General features: G+C 28.9%; 1 protein-coding gene across 1 annotated transcript; it reads right to left on the reverse strand.

Annotated features, from left to right (window-relative positions):
- Window positions 1-2482: 2482 nt before the first annotated feature.
- Window positions 2483-4081, reverse strand: LOC123293815 (hypodermin-A-like). Its single transcript, XM_044874749.1, has 3 exons — window positions 3987-4081; window positions 3410-3729; window positions 2483-3294 (listed from the first exon to the last, which is right to left on the reverse strand). Exons 1-3 carry the CDS (start codon window positions 4039-4041, stop codon window positions 2863-2865), a joined length of 807 nt encoding a protein of 268 aa, XP_044730684.1. The 5' UTR covers window positions 4042-4081; the 3' UTR covers window positions 2483-2862.
- Window positions 4082-15585: the final 11504 nt, after the last annotated feature.

Raw genomic sequence — 15585 nt, forward strand, 5'->3', positions numbered from 1 at the left:
TTTACTATCACTGATTATTTCAGCTCTTCAATTATTTGTGAAACTTTAAGTACTTAGATATATCTCTGCTTGAATCTGAAATAAAATCATACTAAAACAAAAAATGGCCTCGTTCGTGGAATATACTCTTAACTTTTGTGCGAAAGATTTTTAGAAATCTACAAATTTGAGCTCACGCACTTCTTAATATATTGATCTTTAGCTTCAGAGCTAGTTTCGCTTTTAAAGAAAAATTTACACTTCAAAGAATGGTCTTCGGGATAAACTAATTAATACAAGTTCTTAAAATGAAAATTGAAAGTTGGTTAGGCTCAACACATGAGAGATATAGATGCTGGGTGGGAGTCGTCAACAAGATTTTCATGGCTTCGTTTCCCAGGGACCATTTCAGGAAATCTTGAATTGTGTGTGCACAAGTTTCATAAAATTAATTTTAAAAAAAGTAATACGTTTCTCGTTTTACAGTTAAATAAGGTTTAAATATGATATGCTCAAGTATTTGAACTATAATTCAAAATTCGGTCTAAAATATTCAATCTGTTTAAGATAATTTGGTGTAAGATATTTATTTTAACCTTAATGAATAGCACGATTTTCGGAATACGACAGAATTCGTTTAAACTGGATAAATCGTGTAAATTGGATTCATATTCAGTGACCCAAAATACCTACTAGATGACGGTATTAAGCCAAAATAAGTATTAAAGAAAAATTTGGAATGTTCTTTGGCGTCCTATAAACACGTTACAAAAAGATTTCCTTAAAATCGGTGCTGTTGCCCAACTTTTCCACTATCGACACTTCTTTTCGGCTAATTCAGTATGTTATTATCAATTTTTCTTTTCTTTTCTTAAATTAGCACGAATATTTTAAAGCAATTTGTGGATATAATTGATTTTATTCTGAAACACTCTATACAATGTAAACACTGAAATTTATTAAATCAATATCAATATTCGAAGCAAATGAATATCAATATAGTAACTGAAGTAGTTTTGAATACCATTACAACCCCCTAAGGCTATAAATAAGTACTATCTAAGTGTAATGTTATTAAAATATACTTAAGCTAATAAACATATGTACCTTCATAATATAATATTTATTAAGAATATTAGTTTAAAATAATTAAATAGAGAGTTTCCATAGAATTTACTTCATTAACATACGTTTATACTGAATGGGGTGTAATAATGTTAATACCTTTTATAGAACAAATAACATTTGATATATTTTTTTCAATAATTCAACCACCTAAGAACTGTGACGCAAACGGTTTTCGAAAAAAAGTTTTAAATAAAAATGTTAATTTTTATGAAGATCAGATTTCTAATTTAAAGTGTGATTCTATCTCTTACCTTTCAGGCTCTAAATTGGCTATAAAAGTAACCTGGAGTACTAGGTCCAATCTTATGTCTGAACGTGATGCTCCGAATCGAGCTTTTGTTTGAGTTGTTTTTTGATTAGTTAACTGCAAATGAGCTATTAGTCATAATAGTTTAAAATGAACTATTCTGTAGATCAACTACATTTTGTTAAAATATAAAATTATAAAAAATTATATAAAAGGACAATGAATTGAAAGAAAGGGAATTTTTCATAGCGACTTAATTATACAATAGAAACTTGAGTTTGAATTTCATATCAGTGCACTATATAAACCTATTCTACGTTATTTGAAATCGAAAAATATTTTAGAATACTTCACGATGGTTGAACAAACTTTGAATTAGATGTTCGAGTGACACTGGTTGAGTGTTTACTGTTAATAATAATTATTTAGCTAAATATTTGCCAAGAATATTTAGATTTATAGGTTAATAAATATTTAGTATTATTATTAGATACACATATAACATAGAAGATAATAACTAGTTTCTGGATCATAAATTTCTTGGTTTCTGTCTAACAGAATACCCATTATCATGCATTATAAAGTTGTTTATCAACTTCGAGTATGTTTATGGAGAATGCTATTATTTACTAGATTGAGCCGAAATCATTTATTTAGAAAAATACCTTTAATATTGGTGTTTACTTGCCTGCGTATCGGATACAAATGTTATTAACTCTCTCTAGTCACGCTGCGTCACTTTTTCTGCAACTTCCTTTCAATATAACGTCATAATTTCTAGACCCTTCCCTCTTTTAACTTAACCAAAAATAAAAAAAAAAACGAACAAGCTACGACAAAAATTGAAATTGGCAATCAACGGGACACGTCACTTTTGTTGGAAGCTTCTTCCCGCGTATTACACTTCGTCATGCCCTCCATCCCTGTGCTTGCGTGACGTATTTTCAAAGTTTCAAGAAAACAAAAACATATTAGTGTAGTATTTTTTTAATATACAGTGTATCGTATTTAACATGAAGACCTTCATATTTTCATTATTTATAGGAGTATCGAATTGAAATTGTGCACAATCATACAGAGTGGTGGGTCCGATTCTTAATACTTTGCCTAGCGTCAGAGATGGTTGGAGATATCGAAAAAAAAACTATTAGAAAATGTAGCTTTGAATAATTTTTTAATGTTTAGGTAATGGAAAATTTGATAAAAAGAAATAACAGAATTAAGTCCAGAATACACGGGGCACGTTTTTACAACTTGGGATAGTATTTGAGATACAACAAAATTTGATAGTGGGTCAAGGCAGCAGGTTCAAAGATAGAACCTCAATACTACTAAACTCTTCTGAATTAAAACACTGCCTTTCTGTAGTGTTAACTATAACTTGCTGGATAAAAAAAGTTTCTTTTTTAAAATGAAGCTTTAAAAAGGATTTTATTATTTTGTAATCTTACTAGCACTAGCTGACTATCCTTGCTTAAAAAGCAGTCCCATGTTTAAAAGATGAGAAATTACATTGGATTTAAGTCTATTACTGACATAACAAACTCATAAATATGTGACATCCTTGTGATTAAACCAGGAGTTCCTTTATCACATCCTTTATAATGTCTTGAATAAATACCAAATCCTATGACAATTGGGTTAAAGTAGTTATTAGATTCCATTTGTTTTATTATTGGCATTCCAACATCCTTCAAATGACAAAATTTTTCAGTTATTCCACACATTTGAGATTCAAATGGATAACCGGCAACATTTGGTCCAGATTGTTTGTTTCTTTGATTACATTGATCATTATCTATGACACTTATATCAACTATTTCTAGTGGTAATGTTCGATCCATCCAATTTATAGCTATGGCCTTTTCCCCTGGGACTAAGTCTTCTTCTGTTAATTGTATTACAAGTTGTGAATGAAAGAGTTCTAATGGTTCTTCTAGCTAAGTGTAAATAAAAAATGTTCATATAATAAATAAAAATATGAAATTATAGATTATAGATTTAGATTCTTATATACCTGACCGGTTAAAATTTGGAATTGTTGAAAAAACTTACCACGAGAATAGCTGCATCGTAATTCGTATAACCAAGTGAATCATAATATTTAAACTTGGGATGTGTGGTTATTTTTTTAACGCGTACAGATTTTTCTTCGCCAAAGGGATTATATATGACTGTATAAACCTTATGATTTTTTGACGGCAAACAACTTCCAGCTGTTAAGATTATATTTGGCTTCAATATAGATCCTCCGCAAACATGCTTAGGTCCAATATTAACTGAAACTACGTAGGCCTGTAACATACTAGGATCGAAGCAAGTAGATTCTTCTATCCAATTTCCTGATTGTCCGAATATGCCACCATAGTGATGACCTGTAAATTGATGGATATTTATATTTGAATTAATTTATAATTCCGAATTGGTTGTTGATATAGAAGCGAATTTTAAAGTCGGTTTTTTCCGCATTTATTATATTACTTAAGATAATTATACACTATTGGCCTTGTTTTTTTCTTTTCAGTTTTTATATCCCCTTTAACACAGTCGAGTTTTTTTCTTTTTTTTAATTTACTTTTTTATATAATAACATTTTTTTAAAAATGTTTATGTTTTTATTTCGATAACATACCATTAACAAATATTTGGGATATGATAACCAGCAACAATGGTGAAACATGAAACATAGTTACTGACTAGGACTGTTTTATCTTTTAATCATGAAAATTTTATTATCTGCGTGTATTTTGCAATTTATTTGCATAAAAGAGTCAGTCATTTGGTACATTTTATAGTTGTTTAAATTTGTCCAATTACCTATTTATTTTTTTACTCAAGCATGGCAAATATTTTAAAACAATTTTTAACCTGTTTCGATTCATCTGTATTTTATATTATAAATCGGTATTTGGTCCGAAAAAAGAGACTTTAATACTTTTCATTGATGTTTACTTTGAAAAATAAAATGTAGGTTTTCTATATTTGTATATTGAATCTGGTTGCCGTTGATATTTATGACGGCTAAATAAGTTTTGGTGCACCGTTGCACGGATGCACTGGCATCTTTACCCGATCAATTTTACTCAAGCCAGATTAGGTATTAATAATTGATGCACATCGAGTCGGGACTCGAATCATGGACCTTTTGCTATCCAGGTGAATGCTCTACCAATTAAGCAGATGAATTCTTATAATGGATATGTCAATGTTTTCTTATTGGAAATGCATTAAATAATTATTAGATCGAACGGTAACATTTTGAAAACTTTATGTGAATGTTGTTACATAAATTAGATAGCAGATGTAATTTTCCACACATAATTGTTTGAAATTCAATAAGTATACTTTATTTCTATGTAATTTGTATATAATTTTGGTATTTACCTAGAAACTTTTCCAATCAAGTCGAATATTTTAGTAATCTTTATCATTTAATATTTCGAATAATTTTTTATTTTGATAAGATCAATAATAGAAAATTATCATTAATATATTTATGAGGCTCGATTATAAGGTATATTCATTGACAGAAGGATCAATAAACTACTTTTTATGACAAAAAAACAAACATTGTTGTGATATTTTATGGTATTCTTTTTTCATGAACTCGTGTGAGTTTTTCATTTTCATCATTTTTTTTATATCAAAAATATTATTACTTATTATCCTGTATCATAGTTTATATTTATCATCATTATATACCATTTAGCTACTGTCTATGTTATTCTAATGGTTATTAGATATTTTCCCGTAAAAAAAATGTAATAAATCACTGTGGAAGTACATAATAGAAGATGAAGTATACCCAAAAAATCTTTAGTCACTCTTTAAAAAGGTCTTCCTCCTAAGGCAAGAGTCAGGCTCCTTGGGTTGGATCTTGATCTTGATGGTAAGTTCAAAGGTATACTCAGGTCGTTAGTACTCACAAAGTTGCTTTTACTCCACGAACATCGGGTACATTGAACCTGTCATCTTGCACTAAAAACTCCCATACCATAAAAATAGTTATTTTCGGTAGATTTCCTTGATCTGCCTTTAAAAATCTCGGGTCGATTTTTGGAGGCATTTTATTCTTCACTTTCAGAAATGAAATAACATAGACAATATATCCCTTTAAAGTTGATACTAACGATATATTAATACGACTGTTGACACTGTTTTACTGTCGAATTGACGTCACAGATCACTTGTGCGGTGGAGCCAAAAAAAAACAATCATTTTAAATTATTTCAAATATTGTAACTTTTTTACAATTTTTTCCATAGTGTAGTTTATGAGTAAAAAATGTTAGAGTTAAAGGTTCTACTCGACCTATATTTTCATAAAAAATTAACAAAAAGCATTCTATTTTTCATGAAAAAGGTCTACTCTATAAAATTTTCTGCAATATTTAAGTCAAACGGAAATGATAACACTTATTATTATGCATTGAAATATTTTTATATTTTTATATGTTACAATAATTAAAAATTCATAATACATAATAGTACAACCATACAAAACATACATTCGATATCTTATAATTAGGAAAAATATACAATGGAATTTTAATTAATGCGGATAAAGGAGGTATTTAATTATCATTCAAGTCGAAACAATTTCGATTATTATAGAACATAGCTATAGTGTTCAACAGAGTCGTTTCATACGAAAATCTACTTCATCGAGATCCTTGAAGTTTCCGTTTTTGAAAATAACTTTTACACAAATATCCGGGAGAAACAGAAACGAGGAAGTACCAAACACTATTAAAAAAAGACCGTCAAACGATTTATATCTACTTCGAGCTTCTAACTTCAACCATAAGTGTGGCTTAAAGCCCGCAAAATTTTCCGATTATATTTAATTTCATATGTATTTACCTAAATGCCTGTTTATAAACACCAAAAGAAATCACATTCATTTCAGTAGTCGAATTATGAAAAACTATTGCTTCTGACATAGTGTAATAGTGCATTCTTGTTCTGTTTGTGAAAAGTCGATTCTAATAGCATACGAATAAAAATAAAATGTCAGATACCATTTATTTTTATCCGACACTGTCGTATTCTACTAAACTAAACAGAAATGTTATTTTTACTAAAACGTCGTTATTCTAACTTTAGAGTGATGATAATTCCGCATAGGTATTAAGTTTTATTTTCTACAGAATTTATTTAAAAGATAAAAGTCAGAGGAGGGTTTAAAAAATAAATATTTATTGTAAATGCTAATCGGAAAGAATAATTCATTGAAAGTAATGTGTTTTCAACAATAATTTTAATTTTTTTGTAAAAATATTGATGATAGATTTTCTTTTTGATGTTCTAGCTAAGTACGTCGTCTCAAGATCTTCGAATTTGTTTATTTAGAAGATTTGTATTTGAAAAGTGTCTTCTTCCAAAACTAAATGTTGCTTTTAAGAATGTATGAGCATGGTAGTGGGGGCACAAATTTAAAAAATATAAATTTTCAATTTTGATGATAAGTTATATCATAACTTGACGATGTAAGACGAAAAGTAAGAATACCATTTTTCGATATCTGGCGATATCTTCAAAATATCGAAAATTGAAAATTTTGTTTAAAATTCATCATCAAAGTTGAAAATAAGATAAAAATAATTTCATCCCTAAATCTACCCTGCTCTTACATCCCTTATATGGATGGAGACACTTGGATTTTTCTTGGAGAGCTTCATGGTAAAAAGGATAAGAAGAAAGTCAAGGAGGTTTAAGAGAATCGATTAGCAACGAAAGCGGGCTGAAAAGTTAACAAAATGAATTTTTCCTGTATTTCCGAAGAAGTGGTTCCTGTATTCCGAAATTCACATTTCGGATATTAATATTGACTAGGCCACGCTATGATTGAAAAATCTAATTATACAGGCCGTATTTGGTACATTCTTATTACGCCCATCTACACTGATGTAGCATGCTGGTGGCTTGCTTGCAGTTTTGTTACGAAATTTTTTATCTCGCCTTGCTGGAATCGTCTAAAGTACTATTAAATACACAAGTTTATTAGAAAATCATAAATTCTGTTAATAATCCAATTGAAATTCTTTCTTTGATTCGAATTCGAAGCGTCGCGTCGTAATTCAAATCAAGGTAGTTCTTTCCATGTTTTCTATTTTGTAACATTAATGAGTCGTTTCTGTGATAAAATTAACAATGTGTATTTTGCAATTGTAATTTGGTAGCACAACGTACTACATAAAAATGCCTGAGGATATTTTCAATATTACATAAGTTCCGATGAAATAAAGACCTGAATTTTTTTCAGTTGTTGAAAAGTAAGAGTAGGTATATGCTCTTTATGAGTCCCAAAAGGATACACATCAGTAAAATAATAAAGAAGAAAAGAAGTTTGTTTGTATTGTTTTTAGAGAACATGTTTTTAAATAAATTAAAAATGAAAACAATTTTTATGTCTTTATGTACCAAGAAGACGGTACGGTATACATGTTTTGTATACAAAATTTATAATCAAACTAGTAGAGTCGATGCAGTTTTTTATTTCTTTCCATGCTGATAACTAACTACGATCACTACGATCACGGCAACTGGTGGCTTAAAATAAATTTTAATGTATAAATATCAGGAATAAATTGAATAACAGCCTTTTTTAGTGAATTGTCGAAGGAAATGGAGCTATTGCTTTGTACTGATAGTGGGATTTTGGAAAAATTTCTTCAAATGTTCATCGATCCTACTTAATAAATGTCAAAAATGACCATCGTTAAAATTAATGTATGTATATACATATCTATATGTTTATGTGTCTGTAAACTCTCTAACGGTCGCAATTTAAGTCCGATTTGGAAAATGGTCTGAAAAGGTCAAGTTAGTTAATGAGAAAAATTAACCGCTAAACAAGGACTGGGGGGGGGGTCTGCATAGTACAAAATTATGAATTTTTTCAAAATAAGAAATATTCTTGTATTTATAATCAGTTTTAAGCAAAAAATTACTCTTGAAATTTTTCCTCTAGGCGGTTAGTTTTCGAAATAGCCTGCTTTTCTAGGACTTCAACCATCTATGACTAAAAATTGAATTTCAGGATATACGCTCTTGTACGGTTTCTATTAACATTTTTTGTCAGTATAAGAAAAAAAACACTTAGCTCTTCCACTTCTCTAAAAAAAAATTATTTTTTATTATACTAAAAGTTAATAAAATAGTAACAAGCTTCGATAAAATACTCAATAAACTTTAAAGTTAGAATACTGTGTACTTACTTGTAGCAATATAACAAAGTGTCTAACACATGCTTTCATTTTTTACCTAAACCTACTTTCAACGGATAATATTTAACTTGTAATAAATTTTCCATTTTTTCAGAACATCACTATTTATTTTTACCACATTTTATTAAAAAGCAAACATCAAAATTATGCCAGGATTTCTGAAATTCTTCTGATTTGGATTTGACCTAATTAAAAATTTCGTTTAGAAAAAATATAAACTTATTATAAACTGTCAAATAGTTGCTTACACATTTTACTTAGCCATATTTTTTAAGATCAGTTATCAAAAGGAATTAACCACTAGGCCTATAGTGACTTGACCTGGGAAAATATTATTGTGGATTGAGATAAGTTTGCAAACCAAAACTGGCCCGGCCTAAATTAATTCAATTTACTTCAAATGTTAACAAGCATGGACGCCTGTAACTATTCAGTTATTCTCTCCACTATATCAAAAATAATTAAGAAAAAACTTGGGTAATTATATTTAAATCTTGGGCAAGGGCAAGGACTGGTAAATCAAGACTACGGTAGGGATTACTTACTAATTTCTATTTGGCACTACATTCTAACTTATATATAATGTTTGTAAAATACTTCAAACAAAAGTAACCTTTTTTTTTTTTATTTGGAATATAATTAATTTCAAAGCGTAATGAGATTTTATGTTTCCTATATAATGCAACACTGTAATTCTAAGACAATTTCAAAAGCTTTAATTTGTTAACAGAATTATGTTTAGGAAAGGAACAAAAATTCGTAGAAAAAACAAATAAAATTTTATACTTCGCTTGTTATATTGTTAATTCTTAACAATATAGGTATTAAAGAAAATACTTAGTAACAATAAGATGTATCTTTAAGGATTAAGAAGTTTTGATGATTTTAAGCTACATTTGCTCCACTAGTAATATATGTAACAAAAAATAACAACACATGAACACAAGATTTCCGTAAAAATAAAAATCAATAAAACAACTGTTGGATATACTTGCTAGTGAAGGGTATATGTCGACATGTCGTTAAATAAAGTAAATCGGGTTAGAATGGTTAAATTTTGAAATATCATCAATCAAGAACAGAATCTTTTAAACTTCTTATACAATTTATCCAATCAAAATCAGTTTTATTTCATGACGTTATGAATTGAAAATTATTTAAGCTGTTAATAAATTGTTGGGCGTAGCCTAAATAAATAAATATCTAGAAATCGGTATATGCCTGAATTATTCTCAACGTTTTAATCTATGACAATTTTTGGAATTAGTGTATACTCTAACTAGTACTTCAGAAAATTCCCCTCTCTAAATAAATATAGCTCAGACGTATTTGTACTTGTATTTAAAATTATATTTGTATTGAAATATCAATACAAAAGGAGCTATTTGCATTTTATTCCAAATATTCAATGAAACAAAAATTGTATTTACTTACGATAGTTAGAGAAATTCTTAAGACTTTTTGAAATATTAAATTTTATATATTACACAGTTTTACTACAACATAAACTTTAAATACAAATATTTAACTACACCATCAACTTCAGCTTTCTATGAACATCAGGGGCTTAGCTTATCCGATGTATGTCTTTTAAAAGTTTTCTAGATCCATCTAACCTATCTTATAAGAGTATACAAGCCATACTGACTACAGCATGCAGAGAGGTCTTTAAAGTTAGCCTAATTCTTCCAACCAAATGTAAAAGTATACGAAAGTATATCGAAGTATACCAAAATTGGCTGTTTTTCAATTATATTTAAAAAAATTGGCATTGATCTTTTAAAATTGAGCTGGGCTTATATTTGAATATAAAAATGAAAAGTGGGCTTATATTTGCATTAAAATTTCACTTTATCATCAGTTATAAAGACTATACTGTGAAAGAATCTCTTTATGTTTATATTGTACCTGGTATGTCGTATCAAAAAAACGGGGTTATCACAGTTGGTTATTTCTTTCTTAGCTTATTCCACTGAATCTTACAAACATAAATTTTTATAGAAAACAAGAAGACCAAGTGAACTTATAGTAGCTATACTCTGGTGAGCCCACTCGCTAAGCCCGTTAAGCTCATCCACTAGCCCACTCCATACTTAGCCTTGCCACTAAACAAAAATATTACTCCCATCTCTCGCTGCATTTGCATATAACTCTAATAAATATATCTATCCATCAATTCTAAATAATAAATAATATCTCAATACTATTCAAATACCTGTTAACAATTTTACATAATTATGGTGGGAGCGCAAATAAATACATAGTACATAATAAGATATAATATAATTCATTTTTTATATGCGTTTCCAACATTTACTTCATAGGTCGAATTGTGAATCTAAACCTTTCTCGATTCCACTTGAACACGTTCAAAAATTTTCATATTAATTGGTCCAATAAAAATGAGCTATTACGGTTCCGAATTCGATTATTTTTCGCTGAGATTTTACAAAAATTTTATAGAAAATAGAAATAGAAAAAGAGAAAACGTTTAACGTTAGAAGAAAAAGTTTGGAATATAATGGGCTAAACAGTATATTCCATTTTGCGTTTAGTTAAAAATGGTACGCTACGCTTCGCTAACTTCAAAGACCTTACATGCTGCCAATATGTCTCGACTATTATACCGAAGGCATTTTTATAATGACAACGTGAATGATGTAAACTCCTATGAAATTATTAAATAGAATAAGATGTCTATTTTTATCTCTGAACATATTCATCAAAATTTCAGTTACATTCGTCAAACAAATTTACATATTAAAATTTAATCTGATATGTTGTTCACACATGAATCCAATTTTATTATTTTCTAGTACCTTTTTGAAAATTGGGGCTCACTTCTGTTGTGTTAGGTAGCTGAAAAAATTGCATAATAATAAGTAAGTAAGTACTTAACTGTTGGATATACTTTCTGAGTTGCTTGAAAGAGAATGTTCCATTTATAAGATTTCGTAGATAAAATTCATAGACAAAAAATGTCAGTACGATACTCGTGGCCAAACATAGGTAAGAGAAAGAATATGTAGGTAATTTACTTTCTTTTTATTTATAGACAATTTTATTACAGATATGATATACAAATTACATAATGAACAAAATTAAATCTTAATAATGTTTCTCTAGCAAATTTTTTCCGAAGCGGTACATTTTTAGACCGTTAGTCTATTTTTTTCAGTAGCTAGCAACAACAGTTTTAAAATAAAGGGTGAATCATGTAATAATAAGAAAAATTTCGCGTGGATAGGAAAAAAGAGAAATTATGAGATGACAATGTATACTGACAATGAATACTGACAATGTATACTGACAATGTATACTGACAATGTATACTGACAATGTATACTGACAATGTATACTGACAATGTATACTGGCAATGTATACTGACAATGTATACTGACAATGTATACTGACAATGTATACTGACAATGTATACTGACAATGTATACTGACAATGTATACTGACAATGTATACTGACAATGTATACTGACAAATGTATACTGACAATGTATACTGACAATGTATACTGACAATGTATACTGACAATGTATACTGACAATGTATACTGACAATGTATACTGACAATGTATACTGACAATGTATACTGGCAATGTATACTGACAATGTATACTGACAATGTATACTGACAATGTATACTGACAATGTATACTGACAATGTATACTGACAATGTATACTGACAATGTATACTGACAATGTATACTGACAAATGTACATATATGATCTTCAAAGATAATTACACCAGCTCTTAATGTACTAAAACTTTGAAATATGAAAGAGGAAGATAATCGAAATTGATATGCTGGAGGAAGGATAATTCATCAATAAAAATATTTTGAAAAAATCGGAAATATTTATACTCCAAGTTTTCTGAACAAAATTCAATTTCTTAATTCATGTGCTATTTTTTAGAACAAATAAATAATTAAGTTATTTAAATTATTACATTTGTTTGGCACAGTTCAAATACTTGTTGATTGTAATAAATATGTGCCATTTCTACTGTGAAAGATATTCTTTTCTTGGATAATATCCAAGTAGGTAGTTTATACTCGACTATACGGTAATATACTATAATAACATTTAATTTGCATATATCGATCTGTGCATAATTACGATTAATTTGCTGTAAAAGTTTGAGTTATTCGCGTGGAAAAATATTTGTCTACTGCGGTCTGACATTGTTATAGAGTTGATGGTGTATGCGAAAATTTAACTTAATATTAGTATTTTCGCAAAAGCGTTTGTAAGTAAGTCGGTTCCGAACAGTAACATACATAATATGTACTCCACTAAATGGTGTACATTCATTTCTTATTATCTTTTTTCTTTTACAGCTTTTTGTATGTTTTCACGATCAGTATTTAGAGTAGAAACAAAGAATAATTAAAACATTTGTTTCATATAAATGTCTGTTTATACAATTATTTATGATGAAAGTTTGAAAACTCGTGAATTTTATAGGAGTTTATTTAAAAAACCTTAATGATTTTTGTTTTTCAATTCTTTCTTTGAAGGGGCTAAAAATAATCCAATTCTCAAGCCGTTGACCATGGGTGCAAGCCTAATGACAATATTTTGCTCGGTGTATGGAGTAATTTTGAACCAAAAAGTATAAAAATCAGGTTAATATAATGATAGGATGCAGAGTTTCTGAGATATCGCAATATTTTGATCAATTTTAGTCCGTATCTCAAAATCTATTCGACCAGTCAACAAACGCACCCGATTTTTGTACATTTTGGGTCAAAATTACCCTATATACTATAAGTTTTATCGAAATTTTTTATGTGCTGCAATAAAATTTTTTCGCTCTCCTCACGAAGAGAGCTGAACAATATAGCAGTTTTGACTAGCATGAGGATATACTTTCAAGGATTCCACATTGTTAACTTAACGAAAAATTCGAATTGGGTTTATCAATCATGGTCTCATGTCAAAACTTGGACACCGTTTCCATGTAGTAGTTTTCTTGTAAAATAACTAACATTATTAATTCCTATTTGAGTTTTAAGATAAGAAATTAAAGCAATGTTGTTCCTGATTCCCTTTGTCATTATTATAAAAAATACAATGCTATTTATGTAATTCTTTTATTTGTAAATAATGGCTAATGGGGTCAGCAAAATAATTATCTTTTGTCTTCGAATTGAAGAACAGTTTTTATTTCAAACTATATAATACTTTTCGTTGAATAATGCTTCCCTCAGCTATTCCCAATGGAACGATTGAAACGGACCACCTGTTATATGCATGTATAAAAATGTATGCTCTATAAATACTGTTATGATTTTCAATTCATATCTTACCATAATTTTAATATTTGATGTTTAGTACATGTAATAAGTTATTTAGTCTAAAAATGTAATAACACATTTCCGATGCACACACAATAAGAATCAATACAGTTGGTATTGGTTTATGTGACTTATTCAAGAACTACAATAAATGTGACACAACATTTTCTCTCGCCATTGTAAATTAGAACGAATAAATATACATTAAAAATATTTTACAAATCGGGATGAATATGGACTTTGGGGGCGTACCAAAAGCTTCGAGATAAATCATTTTATTGTATTTATCGATCGACGAACAAATAAAAAAACATTTATTTTCTACAAAAGTAGAATTTTTTTATTTGCTATAACTTGAAAAAACTTATATAGAAGTTTCATTAAACAGAAACAGATAGTATACTAATATTTTATTAATGATATATATATATTCGTTGTTTGCGTAGTCATGGTAGGGACAATAAAAACGATGCCAGCGCTTCCAGTGATTTTGGCGATAAAGGAGGCTGTTATGACTAATTTGCAATTCTTTACATGTTAATGTTATAGAAAATGTCAAATTAAAATTATTGAAAAGCACTAATTAATTAAACTTAATGCATTAAAAATTGTGAAAATAAGAAATCAAATTGCACAAATATTATTTTTCAAATGTAAATTATCATAATTATTTATTTAAATTTGAGAGACAATAAAAATAAATTTTCAATGTAAGTCCTAAATACAATCCATACAATTATATGTGCATCCATACAACTCTATAATTAAAGTAGTGTATCGTTACCATGGAAACGCTTCCAATAAAACTCACGCACGGTGCGAATACGGTATTCGGATAAATGTATACAGTATATGAAATTGAAACTAACGGTGATGATGATGAAATGCCGTATCTTTTACAGGATCTTATACGTAATCACTTGTTTTCATTGACTTTTATCTGTATCAGCATTTTTTTTATTCTAAAAAAACATCCTTTCATTTTAAATTATGGAAAATTAAAATCAAATTCGTGGAAATAAAATTCTACTTTCAATATTCTACAAAGCTGTCTTATAGTATCAAATGTAATGCGATATAGCAGACAATATTTTATATTTTATATGTGGGAAATATGCAATATGCATAGCATTATTATTCCTCTTGAGTCCTTTTCTTGATGCAAAATATAATTTGATTAAATTGAAAAAATAACTAAGTAATCAGCTTAATTTATACAAAAAAATTCTCTAGTTACTCTATTAGTTAAAGCAGTAAATTTAACAACGCTCTTTAAACCGCTTGACTCTTGGTAATCTACTTGGGATAATTTCTAACGAGGGTCTCGAATTTTCGACAAATATTTCTCAAGTTTCTCGAGTATTTCGAGAAATTTTGAAATTTATAATTAAAAAAAAATTATGTTTTGATAGAATCTTAGATGGAGGGAGGAACGTACTTGTGGTACTACAAGACAGATAAGGTCTGAGTACAATCGTAGGCGTTCCGAAGATCTTATATCAGGATACTGGTTGGGCGGCAGGCATGCTGAACGCCTGGGCCTGATAGTGTATCAAGACTATTGCAGGAACTGTCACAGTGGTTAGGGGGAGAAGACAATGTCTCATCTTCTCTGTCACTGCTCAGCTCTTGCCGTTAGGAGATGGAAATACTTGAGCAAGCCTCTCTTTGACGACTTCTCCGGC

The sequence above is a fragment of the Chrysoperla carnea genome, chromosome 2 (genome assembly GCF_905475395.1).
Source record: "Chrysoperla carnea chromosome 2, inChrCarn1.1, whole genome shotgun sequence".
In the NCBI taxonomy this organism is placed as follows: Eukaryota; Metazoa; Arthropoda; class Insecta; order Neuroptera; family Chrysopidae; genus Chrysoperla; species Chrysoperla carnea.